This window comes from Syngnathoides biaculeatus, chromosome 2, assembly GCF_019802595.1.
Source record: "Syngnathoides biaculeatus isolate LvHL_M chromosome 2, ASM1980259v1, whole genome shotgun sequence".
Taxonomy (NCBI): domain Eukaryota; kingdom Metazoa; phylum Chordata; class Actinopteri; order Syngnathiformes; family Syngnathidae; genus Syngnathoides; species Syngnathoides biaculeatus.
Window position 1 is genome coordinate 13553970 of NC_084641.1, and position 15746 is coordinate 13569715.

General features: G+C 40.2%; 1 protein-coding gene across 1 annotated transcript; it reads right to left on the minus strand.

Moving 5' to 3' along the window:
- Positions 1-287: 287 nt before the first annotated feature.
- LOC133494557 (N-terminal EF-hand calcium-binding protein 1-like) lies at positions 288-15731 on the minus strand. Its single transcript, XM_061808499.1, has 12 exons — positions 15456-15731; positions 14043-14067; positions 9932-10040; positions 9002-9027; positions 8785-8882; positions 6951-7209; positions 6793-6872; positions 5760-5813; positions 3286-3398; positions 3122-3199; positions 2946-3037; positions 288-1636 (listed from the first exon to the last, which is right to left on the minus strand). Exons 1-12 carry the CDS (start codon positions 15579-15581, stop codon positions 1608-1610), a joined length of 1089 nt encoding a protein of 362 aa, XP_061664483.1. The 5' UTR covers positions 15582-15731; the 3' UTR covers positions 288-1607.
- Between the last annotated feature and the right edge of the window lie 15 nt (positions 15732-15746).

Sequence of the window (15746 nt, forward strand, 5' to 3'; positions counted from 1 at the left end):
TTTATCTCATAATCTTTTAAAACACTATCATTTAGATGTAATTAATGTGGGTATCACCATAATACAACTTATACATAACTACCTTGTAAGTCCTCAAATGCCATTTAGTTTTTTAAAAAGTTTCAACCTAATTATTCACAATTTGCTCATTGAGGTCTTTTAAAAGGCAAGCATGTCAAATTTAACACGACACCCATATTCACTACAATGACGCATATTTTTAACGTTCTGCATTTAACACTCTTGATTTTTTCAGGCTTTATTTTATCCTGCCCCTATACATCCTGGAAAATAAAAGAATAGGAACATAAACCTTGAATTTAATCACATTGGTCTTGTTTCAATGAGTAATTTTTATTCATGCAGCATCTATGCAGAGTATTTTTTATATTGCTGTATCTTCCTGTAAAAATAAAATGTGAAGTCGAGGTCACTTATTCAGAAGTCACCACATGGCTACTGTTTATATTTAATAATTTTTATGTCTCACTACATCCAGTTCTTTTTATAACATGACGGAAAAATCTATTAGCAGTCCCACATTTAAGAAAATAATAAATTAAGTACGTCATTTTTATTGGATGCTAGGAAACATATACAACACATAACACATTGCAACTTCACATTATTGCTAGGGGGGGGGGGGTCGGTCAGCGGGGGGAGATGTGAGTGAACAACGGTCCATGCGTTACTTGCCTTTCTATGACTTATACAGTACATCATGCATGGACCGTGAGCACGCTTGTTCGTCACATTTAACGCGTAACCATCACACTGTACATGGATTTACTGTATCTTCAACTATACTACTTACATGTGACGAGTCTACGTGTTGGACATTCGTGCAGCAGCGACGTCACACAGAAACGTCTTGCTCCAAAACATATAAACACTGTGTGAATTTCCCGTCTGCATGGTTACAGCTTCCAAAAGTAAAATACGGACACTCGATGTCCGAACAATTTGGTCACGCTGTTGATATTCTGCTTTAAGTGAAACTGTTGTTCAACATACATTTACAGTCTACAGTAAATGTATTTTTTCCAGCAGTCACAGGTTTACTAAAGTGCAAGAGTGACACACAATTTTAAAGGTGGACCATTTTATATTGTCTAAAGTAGACCGTCTATGTATTGAGTCCAGACCTAAGAATGTTTTCATCCACGGGGAGAAAGATGAGACCTAGTTCAGGAGATGAAAGCGCACAACATCACAAAGAGAACAAAAAGGAAAATAAAGCTAACATGTTAGTTACTCTCTGTTGCTGTCTGCATTGGGCAAAAAAAAATAACAAATGCGCTGCTTTACCTGCATTGACATTGTATCTGTCTAAAATGTAAGAATGACAGGTAGAAGAAATCATGCAACTTTTTTTTCCCTTTTCAATTTCAGTAAGAAAAGTACTAGATCAACATCAATATCAGATACTGAGCGCTGCATAAAATATTGCATTACAATCTATTCAACTTTTATTCTTTATATTTGTACCTTGACACACATCTCTTCTGGCTGCTAAGGAATATCAGAATTTACAGAAGGGAGCAACAACAAACAACCACAACAATGTCCTTTTCTCATTCCGGTTGATCTGAAGAAGCGTTGCACTGTCAATTGTTGTTCATAATCCACCAGGAAGCTGGAGAAGACAAATATTTGCAATATTAACAGGAGACACTTTTACACAATAGAGCTCGTGCACGTGACATCACCGTTTTCACGGCGCCATAGTGCCGGTCAAACAGCTGCTTGACATTGTGGGAGACATTGAACCGGAGAAGAATATTTACAGGGTCCGAGACCTGTTGTGCTGTTGGTTGTCACAACAGACGAGACAGAAATTCAAAGAAATCATTCTATAGCATGCCAGCTGAAAAGACCGGAAAAAAATCAATGGATTTTGGCAATTAAAAGTGATGGCTGGTGCCCAACCAAATACACACGCCTGTGTAGCGATCGCTTCATTTCATGTAGGAATTATTCTTAATCTGAAATTATAAAGTATTTATAATGCCAAATTGACTCATTTGAGAACAATGCATATTTAAAAAAAAAAAAAAAAGTCTGTCTCAGAGAGGTTTATGGAGGCCGCAATACGCTTCCGTGTATGGAGGAGACGACTCCCTGTCCTGAAATGTTTTTTCCAGTCATAGTTAATGAATGCGAGTTTGTGTAAAACGAGGGGTTATCTATTGAAATATTGGTATTTGTATTGAAAAAATCTGAGTGGCTCCATAACTGTGTGGGATTGATTGAGAACAGATCCAGCAACGAAGTATTTGTATCCGTCCAGACTTTTCGACGCTTTCAAACTCTTCTGTGTAAATCTCGACGATTTACTCCCCAGATCCATGTGTAGATCCAGTTGTCCTAGACAAGCGGCTTATTGACTTATGACTTATTGGCGAAAACATTGACTTCGGCATTAAATATGGGTCCTCTATGCCAAGTGTCTGTAGTTTTTCCACGTACCTTTGTTTATTATCAGCTTTTAAATGTTTAACGGTATAAGACAAAACGTTGAGCGTCGTGCCATAAGACATTTTTATTTCGTCTCAACGGATTTAGCATTGAACAATGCTTTGTTTGACTGGCAATATGGCGATGTCACGTGATTTCGGTGACGTAGGTGAACGAGCTCCATATTTAAATAGCTCCTAGGTGTCTTACTAACATAGCTTTCACATGCTTTTGTCAAATTATATTATCTATATACCATATTTAATCGAAAGATATTATTTATTTGCTAAAATCAATCAATATTTGTTCTTCTATCTATTCCGGTGACATAGACTCAGAGGGAAAGCAATAACATTTTCTTCCACTATGGCAGAAGGTACAATACATAATCACCGTGTAACAACTTTCTGAAAAATCTTTTTGTTCGGAGGTGTGCTGTCATTTCTTTTCCATCGTAAGATCTGTGCCTGGACATTGTTTTGGATTACCTGGGAGGAGCATGGTGGAGACCATCTCTTGCTCCTCCAGCGCGTCTATAATGCAGCGCTGGAATGTCTTACTGATGGACGACTGCAGGAAACTGCCAAGGAAGACACGGAACAGACAAGTTGCCCTTCACTTCGACCTTTGAAAATACAGTAAATGTGTTTTTTTTGCTCCTCACCTCATCCAGGAGAGACGATCCTGCCAAAATTCATACATGATGAAGCACGATCTGTCAGGCAGGTTCTGGACTGAAATGCTTATGAAACAAGAAGGAGAAGAAAGATCAGTGAGGAAAGACTGCAGTGATGGAAGTGAGATACGTAAGTGGACAAAGGGACTGACTGCAGGTTGTTTTGCTGTCCGCTGCTGGCCTCGGTGTAGATCTTTAGAGCATGCTGGAAACGTTCCACATCACACTCCTTCACTGACATCTGTCTTTGGACCAGGAGAATGTTCTAGACGAGGAGACAGCAAAGCAACTGGATTAGCTTTGGTACTTCTATATTTGCGGCAATTTCCAACCAGGGTGCCCCGGGAAATTATGTGTTATTCATTCTGAATAGATTTTTATCGATCTACGCCAGCATCATCTGGTGACAAGCTGAATAATTGGAAGCTGTTCCATCAGAAAGCGGAAAGAACAATAAACTAGTTGCCTATCATACAACAACAGAATCGACTTGGCATTGGTATCGGCCGATAGTTTTTTAAGATGATCGGCTGATTGGCTTTGATGTCATAATTCGCCGATCTGCTCCGTTAAAGACATTTACTCCGCGTCGTGATTGTGTGCACTATATTTGAGTCCAAAAGTTATTTTTTTTATTTTTTTCCCCTGTTTGAATGGTTTATTTCTTTGAATTCAAATTCTCGTAATCACAAAAAGCACATTGAGTTACCCTGTGTATGAACTGCACCATATAAATACATTTCCTTTGCTATAGTATCGACGACACGGCTGCGACAGACAAAACGTAATCCCCAGATCAGAGTACAAAACACATGAGTTCTTTCAGGATTCAACAATGTCCAACTATTGCAAAAAAATCTTGGATTCCGATACTAAGTATCCTGTCTTTTGCGATCATGAGATTTTATCTTGTCAACTCAAATGTGACGGGATACACTTGTTACCATAGCAATGACGACAACATTGGGTCATGCAGAGTCTATTATAAGAACAAACTGGGTAAAACTGCGTCATGGTAGTCGCCAGTGCTCAGGAGAGGACTTTAATTCAAACCTTGCTTGAGGTATGTTCCAATACTTGTAATACGATACGGTTCGCAAGCAGGGAAAATATAGTTATTTTGCCAAGCAAGCTAGTGCTAGCACTAACGGTTGTGTGTAAACATGTTGCCATTTTGTGGAATATTGCTCTAAAGCTTTGCCTTGTGTGTCGTAATTTAATTGCAATAAAGTACCTTAATGACAGTAAGTTAGTACGCATTATTTCTGTCATATTGTAACGTTGGTTTGACATACGGGTAACTGATTCGAATACATGGCCTGACTAGAAAATACTTTAAAAGAAACTCAGTATACAGTACACAAGTATATACAGGAAATGAAAGAGTCATTTAAATAGACAAATTGTTCCATTTTGTGATCGATTATCATTTTTTTAAATCCACTGATCAGCGATCGGTCCCAAAAATCCTGACCATGTAAGGCCTACAACAAAATAAGTGACGGCTTCCTGCAAGCATATCATCTTTGTCCCCAATTCAACAGACTCAGAATACACACCGAGGAAGTCATTTTCTGAGTACATTGAAATAAGATCATCAATATTTGAGTCCTTTATTCGTTCTTCTTGTGGTATTCCTATGAGAGCTTCCGTATGTGAAATGGGTCCCTTGACTCAATAAAGGCTTGGAAACACTGATCTACAATATAGCAATACTGTAGTCCTCATTCGGGTTCTGGATGAGCTGAGATGAGGTGGGCTGGACCTGGACTGAAGCCCAGAATCTCTGGACTATGAGGCAGACACTGATCTTTTACCTAGAGCCCCCCCTACCTTGACAGGTCACAAAAAGATTTTTGAACCAAGTATAGAAATGTCCACTATCGATGTTTGCTTGATAGTACATGGATTTACACAACCAGTTCAACCGCAACCCTAGTGAGGATGAGCAGCATAGAAAATGGATGTACTGCATATATTGGATATATATACGCATGAAAAAAATAAAAAGTATGAACACATGTACATTTATGTACTGTACGCACATGATAACATGAAAAATAGAGCGTAGAGCTCAGGTGGAATCAAACCATTCTTAAATGGATACAGTATTCGTGAACTTTATTTATTATATGCTGCACCCACTCATATTCTTGAATTGAATCTTCAATAAAAAATATCATCATCATCATCAAGTAAGCCTTCCTTCATATTTTAATCTCGCTCAACAACAGACCATGAAAAGGGTAAGTTTAGTACATTATAATTATGTTCTATGGCAAAAAGTAACCGACAAGCAACCATCACACATGTGGAAAAACAACCAGTCACAGGCAGAAGACATGACTGATGAGTTATCAATCATTTATTGACCCAGGACTTTGCAAAAAAAAAATACAACTTAAAAGCAATAACATGTTGAATGGTGTTTCAGTTCCAATCCATTAGAAGCAAGATACGTGTGCTGGCTCAGGCTATTATAGAATATAATGTTGGGTTGCCACGGCAACAACAGACAACCCCATTGCTGACAGCAACAATGTTGTGATTGGAAGGTCTGATTAAACCATATTGATACTTTAGGCCCCATATGTAAAAACACTAAGCACGAGGCAGATTGACTCACCGATTTGTACGTCCCTGCCAGTGTGTCTTCTTTGAGAGGTTCAAGTTGTGGACTCTGAAGGTGGGAGCAGAGCTACGTGAGCAATGCGCAAGAAACAGCCCGATTGTGACATCGCAAAGACCCAGACACAAAGCCTTGGGCCTCATGGTTTCAAATTAAAAAGAAATCTGATAATAAATTCTTCTTTGCATGGCAAACAAGGAAATGTCATTACTGGAGAGGCACCAAGCAAGCTAATTTCTAAGCATTACACATACAGTGAGAATCTTTAGGCCTCACCTATGAGTTGAAATATTTAAAGTAACAAATCCAGGTACAGATGTTGGGGTGTGTGTCTTGTGTTTTGTTTATATGAGCCTCGTGTTCATGTGAGGCTTTTCTTGTAGTACCCTGGCTTCCTCTCTCATTCTTAAAGTACACATGGTAGGTTAAAAAGAGACACTAAATTGTTAATAGGTGTGAAGTTGTGAGCGAGTGGGTGTTTTCTTTGTGTGTCTATACTGTATATATCATCCATCCATTTCCTTAGTCGCTTATCCTCACGAGGGTCACGGGAGTGCTGGAGGCTATCCCAGCTGTCAATGGGCAGGAGGCGGTTTACGCCCTGAACTGGTTGCCAGCCAATCGCAGGGCACATAGAGACAAACAGCCGCACTCACAATCACACCTAGAGGGAATTTAGAGTGTCCAATTAATGTTGCATGTTTTTGGGATGTGGGAGAAAACCAACGCAGGCACGGGATTGAACCCCGGGACCTCAGAACTTTGAGGCTGTATTGTATATATTGATGACAAATCCAGGATTTAACCTGCCCCTCACCCAAAATTAGGGAGGACAGGCTCAAACTGACACGCAACACAATGAGGATGAGCAGTATAGAAAGTGGATGGATAGATTTGACTTAATAAACTGAGTGGTTGCAAGGGAAAGTGGCTGCCTCCCCAATAGCTATTTCTTCACCTTTGTTTTGCGTTGCCACACAGTGCATACACGGACAGCACAGTAAAACTTTCCAAATCCATCCATACAAACCTCACACTCCAGCTTGTCTATGAGCTGCTCCAATTGGTCAACCTGCGAGCCCCAGTGGTAATCTGACTCCACGCTGACCCCTGAAACACAAAATCAAAAGCTTGACCCAGGTAAGTATTCCTGTTAGTCAACAGTTTCCCAATATTTCAACATCCGACCTGTGGTCAGCATGCCAGAGTACGGGTCCGTAGGGGACAGACACATGTTTTTCTGGATGCGTCGGCCGGGACGTTTGGTCACCCTCTGGATGGGCAGGTTTTCCGGCTTTCTCACTGAGCGCTTGCCGATGCAGCCTTGGTCGTGGACAGCATCCATAGCGCAGTCTAGTGACGACTGCAGGGACTGCAGCTGGGTGGAGGTCTCTCTGAGCAGGAAGCGTGTCACAAACTGACCCAGCACAGAGGAACCCTGATACTCCTGCATAGTAGGTAGAGGAAAAGAAAAAAAATGGTCAGACAGATCATAAAAATTGTCATTTTATTTGGCATCATGACCCCTAATACAGCAGCATGCAAGCCCAATGAATGCTGATGAGCACAACTGCCTCACAATCGATTCAGTCTAAGGTCGAATCTCAGCTCCCTGCCTTGTGGAGTGTGCATGTGTAGTGCTTGCGGGCATTTTCGTTGTTGCTGTTTTGTCTTTATAGGGCATGCGCTTGACTGGTGACCCGTCCAAGGTGTGCCGGGCCTCTGGCCAAATTCAGCTCTGATAGGCCACAACTCATCCAACCAAAATGAGGACAAGCACAAACAAAAATGCATGGTTGTAAAATATATTGTATATTGTAATGTTCCTACAACACCCAAGCAACTAAAAAAAAAAAAAAATCATGCGTAAATATCATAAATACACTCTACGTTGGGAAGGTTCTTGCTGGAGTAAAAGAGGACTTTAGCCAGAATAACAACAATGGGAAGCAAATGCAGTGGTAAAGGCCGAGTCATACAGTGCTAGGACAAGTAAGAAAGGGAAGTAGGCAGTGTGGTGGATGATGGCTGAGCGAAGGAGTATTAAAGCCAAACTGAAAAGAAAATTTAAAAATATAACACTAAAGTCATACAATGGTGAGGGGAAATCATTTTATGAAGATGAAGTTATATTACAAGAAAAAGGGCACACATATTGTAGACAAACAGTCATATTGACAGCAATGGACAATTTAGAGTTTTCAATTAACCTACAATGCACGTCTTGGGATGTGGAAGGAAACCTGAGTACCTGGGAGAAAAAAAACACGCAGACACGGGGAGAACACGCAAACTACACACGGGTGAGGCCAGGATTTTAACCCCAGTCCTCAGAACTGTGAGGCAGATTTGCATGAATGTAACACTACATTATACTGTATTTATAGTTGGGGAATGGTGGAGAAGCTGGAGTACTTCACAATGACCTCCACAGGGTCTACAAAGCAAGATGGAACACAAGGTTCAAATTCCAAACCTCAGAACTGTGGGGTGAACCTGAACAAGATAACAATTACCTTTTTCTCACAAACAAAACAAAAAAAACCCAGATCTTCCGACTTTATTTTCATAACCTATCTCCTGTGATAAATATACAGAAGTTGTGTGGATTTTCGAAGAATGTGACTATTGGTGGTACTATTTGTTTTTTAAAATCACGCTCCATCGCAAAGGCAGAAAACAAGATTATTCCATTTTAAAGGTTGCCAGTGGAGCGCAGGCCAACACACAAGTGACGAGCCACCATTGATTGTACAGAATTGGTTAGAATGCGCTTCTCACATCTTCCTGTGTAGAATTTGAGTCTTGTATCTGTCCAAGTGTGCATTCCAAAAACGGGCATGCTAGGATCACCGAAAACTCTAAATTGACCCAAAGGAGGCCCGGACAGGCTCCAGCTTAGTGAGGATAAGCGGTACGGAAAATGGATGTCAACTTATAGTTATGTAATTTATTAACCCCCAATGATTTTGTTCATATAATGTGCATAATTGTAGTATGTGCAAAGATTAAAGTCACCCACCTCCTTCGTTTTATCCATTGCCTTTAAAATGGCAACATTTAGCTTCTCAAGCGCAGACAGCACATTGACATACTCCCCCATATGTGGACTGAAGTACTCTGAAATGAGAATAATAATGACATTTATGAGGGATTTGAATGTGCTAGAGTGTGGGGGACACAAACACACAGTCAAATTATATATTTTTAAATTTAAGAAGATGGAAAAAAAACTCTACCTGAGAGCTTCTCAATGTCCATGTTGCTATGAGGAAACAGCGTAAGGACAAAAAAAAAAAAAAAATGAATAGAGCACATGGGTGTGATTAATGTGTTTTATCACACAGACACTTTATTCAGGAAATGTGCACACATAAAAGGTCTGAAAATGATGGTTATGAAAGCTCAGGTTTATGATTTCCCTGGTTGCAGTTTGTCGCGCTTTTAAGTGTCATTCAAATAATGTGCATTATTATCTGTGAAGCAGCAGCGTTTTGAATGAGAGGCTGACATGCAAGTGGATGTTGACTCCTACTCCCAAAGAGATTTATCCCAATCCAGGGCCAAAGTTTTACAGAATCCCAATCCTATCAGCAACGCCCCTTGCCACACACACATAGTATATATTTTTTTGTAACTGCCGGTCAATCTTCCTCTGTTCTTCTTCTTAGACATCAATCGAATTCAAAATTGAATAAAATATAACTGCGTCAAGGTTTCACTCCTGCAATGTTTTCCACTTTCATCAATTCTCACCATGGTGCTTTCCATTTTTGTCCATTCCCGTTGCCTTTGTTTGCAAAATTCCCGCTCCCCCTCGCTCCCAATGACCTTCGCTCCTGACCCTGCCCAATCCTGTGAGACCCACAGGACCATGTGGGAATCCTGCAAAATGTCAGCCTGTGCAAAATTATGTCCATGGAACAGTTGGTTTATTAATTACGAAACCCAAAATATTAACTTTCCAGTTTACCTTTTATTTTCACACTGCCTTAAGTAAGTGCAGCGTTACTGAAGGCCATTGTTGACCACTGGGTTCAACAAATTGCTGCAAACATTCCATTTGGCTTGAAAAAGGGAGGCTTGTGTAACATGGACATAATCTTGATTTAATGAATGTGAAAGCGCTGTAGGGTACGCTAAAACTGGCAAAAGCAAGAATTGCTCACTCCGTGTTCTGCCTGTCGATGGAGCGATAGAGCTCCTGCATCTGCTCGTCCGTAAGGACCCCGTCACTGAAGTATGACTGGAACTCCTCCAAGGACAGCTTCCCATCATCTGAAAGCACACAAAACCGTGAACATATCACAAAAAGCTACTGAGTTAACCATAGAGAGTGTCCATGAAAGCCCAGTTCAATAAGGCGCCTTCAATAGACTCGGGTGAATGAACACAAAGGGAATATATAAGAGGCAGCTCTGAAGCTTCTCCACAGGGTGTCAGCTTAAGATATGAGGCTCATTTGCTGGCTAACTACACAGCGTAACGAGATCTCGCTCTCGTGCTTGGCTCAGGGATGCTTAATTCCCAGGGACCAGAATTCCGCCTACTGGGTCTGAGCGCTCAACAAATCAACTGTAAACTGATTAAAAAAAAGAGTTTTGTTCAACTTTATTTAAGTTGGCCGGTCTGATATTTATATTCCAATGATTCCATCAACAACAGTAAAAATCTCCTTTTACTAGTACGTATTTTTCAGGAAAGACAATTTTGAAATAACGGGGCATGCTGTGGTATCCTAAACAACAGATGTTTTTCTGTCTGCAAGACAAAGTTATCAGAAAGGTTGTTTTGTTTTCCAAACCTCAGTTGCAATCTGCAAGGGACAAAAGCTGCCAGAACTAGTAGAAAATTATATATAAAATACAAATGAGTGCTAAAGCAACATAAGATGATGCCATTATTACGTTTAGTCAGTAAGTAAGTAAGTTTGTTAGTTTTTGTAACTTTGGCCATGTCCCATCAGGGATTGACATTCAAATGATCGGTTAGGCACCATTTTTTCACTGGATGCCGTTCCAGACAAAATCCTCCCATTTTTTTTTATCTGGGCTGTGGACCGGCAGTGGCTGGGAATTGGGGGAATGGAACCCATGCTGCCTGCACTAAAGGCAGCTGCTGTACGTACAGTACCACCGCACTACAAGTAATCAAATGAAATCAAATTCAATTCAATTTCATTACATTTTATTCATAGCAAAAAGAAACAAATCAAAACAATTCTTACTCACAATATTTCTATTTATTGTCTCCAGAAGAGGCAACCCTTGGATCCAATGCAAGTGCATTCCACCATTTGTGGGCATATTGCGTCATCGTGTCTGTTTTTTAAGATGCATTTTCCAGTTATTCTCATGATTTTTTTCCCTAAAAAGATGCACATTGATCTTTTTACAGTCTTCTTGCTACAGGGAATATTGGAACATTTTTGCCGTATTTCATTTTGATATCAAAGGTTGATGATCAAGGTTTGATTTCTTATTACTGGACTGAAGACTTTGACTTGCCTTCAGACTTTGGTTAAAAAAAAAAAAAAAAAAAAAAACTTTGCACATTCTTTTCATTAATGACAACATTCTTTGAGTGTCTTCATCTATTACTTCAACCTTGAGCATCTTTTCTGTATTTCATGCCAAAGGACGTAGGAGTAATTTGGACGTGACTCATTCTGCAGCCTTCCTCCACCATTGGATTCACACAAAATTCAACTTCAGAACGGACAACGTGAGATCTTGTCAAAGAAAACAAATGTGGCTGTGGACACGACAATCCTGACTGTAATCTCTCCAGTTTATGCTTCCGAGGCACATGAAAGCAACGTCATTTTATCAAAACATTTGGAAAGTTCTCGTCTTCATTCCTATGCTGTTTTGAGCTCCGGTATCAGGATATGCACGTTTACCTATTTAAAGTGTACATCCCTACCTCAAGAGAATGCGTTGAGCTCTCTGCACTGTCTCACATTACATTCTTTCCGAAGATAAATATGCAGTCCCGGACACATTTGCTTCAGGGTGACGGCAGCGATTCCAAAAGGTGGGTCGCCACCCAAAATTGGACCTGCAACCCATTATGGCCTGGTTGCAGGTCAGTTTATGAGCCGCGCATAATTAACCTGTTTCTTATGTGGTTTAGGAATACAGGATGACACAGTACAAGATGACACGGTCAATTGTTGCTTTTCATTTGATTGTCTTTCGTTTTTGGCCAACAAGTCTTTTAGTCTTACTGAGGCGGCTTGTTCACCACCATCAGTTTCTTATCATCTCGTATTTTATGACTTGTTGTCTCCAATGTAAATTATTTTAAGAGATTGTTATTTTTTTATGTGCTGTGGAACCTGTATAAATGTGAATTAGAATTGAATATCATTTTGATTGATGAATAATCCATTTTGTAAGTAGGTATGTTTTTGGAACTTGAACTAAATGTGTTATTATTTAAACTAGCGAGGTCACAGTGATTCATTGGTGACTACATTTTTTGAACATCCTCACACTTCCAAATTTTGTTTACAGTTAAGAAACAATTGTAGCCCAAAGACAGGTTCTGTGGGTCTTACACGTGTTAATCAGCATTAAAGAAGTACGTTTTTCGGACAATTTGTTCATTCAAAGAGACCAAAATTAACTTCTGATTTGGATTGCTCTGACAATTCCAAATCAAAGTGAAGCAATCACATCTGGGTGCAGCAATATGCTCGTCAGGCACTCGAGGGCTTCCAGTTTGTACTTTATATGAATACTGCCTGTCCCCAGTCCCGGTAATGCAGTTGAGAAGCAATGCAGTGTCTTGATATGCCCATTGAGACTCCTCCTCATTATGTAGAAAATGTGCACTGCCCCCGGTGAATGATAGGCAGCCCACTCAAGGCCGACGAGCAGGGAGGACGCGTCTCCCCCTCGACTTCTCACAGAGTGTCTGCACAAAAGCTGTGAAGTGAAGATAGCTCGCACAGACAAGCAACTGCACTTGTATTTTCTTTAACCAATTCCCTCTGTTCCACACAACAGGGACTCGTCAAAGGCGAAAAAACAAGAAAACAGACTTGAGGATTCACTAAAACATTGTAATGTACTATCGGTACACAAGTGAAGGAATAAACATGTTCTGAAAGAAAACCTTTGTTGAGCTTCTGCACTTAGCATCATAGGTGAAAAAGCGTTTGCAAGTATCTGAACTAAAAGGAGCATGAACTTTTCTCATCACTTTGTATTCCATGCATTTTAAAACAGACGCCTTTCTTAATTTCTACACCTCACTGATGAAATAGGATTATTACATTTCTTTTGTATCTCTTGGGGGATGACGATGCAATATATAAAGATAAAAAACAATATAAAGTCAACTGGTTGATTGACCTTTTAAGGCAAAAGAAACAAAGACGACATCGATCTGGAGGGACAGAAGCATTACAAATCACAATAAAAGATCTATTTCCTATCCATGGCCTCAGTTAAGAGATTCTGTGGTGAATGGGTTAATGTTTTGTGCCATCCTAAAGTCCTCCAGGTTCTACTAATTCAAAAATTGTTCACCTAATCTGCAAAGAAACCTTTTAGCAAATGCATTTTTTTTTAAATCAAAGATTGTATTCAAATAAAATTAGAATTTCGATTGCAGATTGAGTGCATGTGGGTTGAGACTTCGGCCCAGCCTCAGCCAAACCCCGACCAAGGTAAATTGAGTATGAGACCCCTGGTTTAGATGCTGCATTCTCACTTTGGTTTTGTGACCGGGATAATGGACTGTATGTGCAGAAAGACAAAAAAAAAAATCCTTCTCAAAGCAAATACCATTTCTTGCCTGAATACGTCATCTCCATAATAATTTCGAATCATTCTTAATCCTATTAAGTGTGTGACTGTGTGTGTACATTCAAAAATGTGTGCGGCTCATTGCAACAATTATGCACCATTAACAGGGGGGCTCTTATGGAACACCTCCTCCTGAGAAAGCGAAATGCACAAAACACTCTCCCATTTAGCATTCTGAGTGTGATTGCGTGGAGATGAAGAGTGTAAATAGAAGATTAAGAGATGAAGCGGTTCCCTTTCTGCCAGTGTTCTTTTTTTCTTATTCTTAGCTCAATGCTGGTCTCCTCTCCTGATGAGAACTTGCTATCTTCAAGTTAAAAGGGTACTTCATTGTAACAAAAGTTTCATATCCTCAGTGCGTATCAGGTATGGGCACATAAGTGTGATTGTACCAATGAAGTCTGCATGGCCAGAACTTGCAACATCAATTCAAGAGTACAAAAAAATTTTGTGTGGTACTCACCGTTTTTATCCGCCCGACGAAATATCTGTAACAAGAGAGGAAGATTGTTTGTCGTTGAGATATAGATGAGGAAGATATATGTACTTATATATATATATATATATATATATATATATATATATATATATATATATATATATGAATACAATAAAAAGTTGAGAAACTGCTTTAGCTATGTAGGCCCTGTCAGAGAATTATGGCTCGATATCCATAGGCTGTGGCATTATTGCTAGTCCTCCATAAATCTTGAAAGTGCCAATGTAACCTGTTGTATGAAGATGCCTTCAGGACAGTCTACAGCATGTTACTTTGTCAAATTTCAAAGACAAAGTGGTAGTAGGAAGTAAGTTCTCCTTTTTGCTCGGGTCGACAGAGGCATCTTCTTCCTTCAGAGCTTGTGAAAATCTTCTAAAAAGCTTACACTTTGTCGAAAAACATCGGCAGCCTTGAGACCCTGAACACCTCACTACTGTGTCCTATTGAAGACCATAAAGGTGCAGAAATAGGAAGGGGGAGAGCACAGCGGCATCCGAAATGCTGATTCCTTCAGTCTTTGGAGAAAGGTGTGCAAAAGTCTACGAAAACCAACAAGGGCTTCTGGTAGCATGACTGCAAACACAAAAGAGATGGCAAATTCTACCAAAGTCAGTGTAATGAGTGTGCAACTGGGACCTAGAAAGATGGCTGAATAACACATTAGCTGTGGATGAATGAAGGTATCGTGTGTAAATGTTTTCTTCCCTCTATGAAGCTCAAACTCGAATGAGACGCCGCCAACACCCACCAATCCTAATTTGGTACGCCTTTGCAGATGCACAATTCCTCCATATTCCTGAATTTCATCATTAAAAAAACAAATGAACTCTTCACTGAAAGAACTTTGTACTCGGCCATCGTGAACACAAGCCTGCATGCTAGATTCAAGACTTTAAATTGTCCCTTTCTTTGTAAGATGCACATTTTTCACGTTGTAACAAAATAAGACTGTGCAAGCAAGGATAGATTATAGACTCTGGAAGAGCTACCTCTTTTTTTAAGATGACGTATGTGGGTGACTTCTAGAAGACAGGAATAACCAAACCCTTTTTTTTTTTTTTTAAATTGGCACCTTGCGCATATGAGAGAACTATGACCAATAGTGTGACCCTATTTTAGCTTCACATATGCAAAAAAAATGCGAGCAAGCAGCCAACACTCACCTTTCTTACATAACAAAACTGCTATACATCAGCTCCACATGAATGGAGTCTGATTGGATTTGCAACATTCATGAGGAGGAGCACAGATATGATTATGCCCGTGATATGCCCTACGCCCCCCTTCACATGTTCACCCGTAACAGTGACCTTGACTATGCCATGAAGACGTGGAATGATGACAGAAACACGTAAATCAGCAAAAAGGTGCACTTACATCGTGGAAAAGGGATGCGGTGCGGTTGTGGTTGTAATCACAATCCGGTTGCTGCTGCTGTTTGCTGAGGTGTTGCAGCTTGGCTGACTGCAGACACATCGTGATCATCTCCGTACACGCCAGCATCCTCAATCACACTCAAGCGCTTTGGTGCACCTTGCTCAGGATGGATGGATGAATGGATGGTTGGATGAATGGATGGGTCGGTGGACGCTGAGTTGGCTGAATGGAGATCCGCTGTCACGTTGAGATGGACGGAGGGAGAATGAGTGTCGACCGCGCCTGCGCACT

What these genes read in the sequence shown, in the direction of transcription:
- LOC133494557 (XM_061808499.1), bottom strand. Translation starts at nt 15,581, where the DNA reads ATGCTGGCGTGTACGGAGATGATCACGATGTGTCTGCAGTCAGCCAAG. An exon ending in ATCGACAGGCAGAACACGGA is followed by an intron (nt 9,028 to 9,931) that starts GTGAGCAATTCT and finishes GTTTCCTCATAG; the next exon opens with CAACATGGACATTGAGAAGC. An exon ending in GGACAGCAAAACAACCTGCA is followed by an intron (nt 3,200 to 3,285) that starts GTCAGTCCCTTT and finishes TTGTTTCATAAG; the next exon opens with CATTTCAGTCCAGAACCTGC.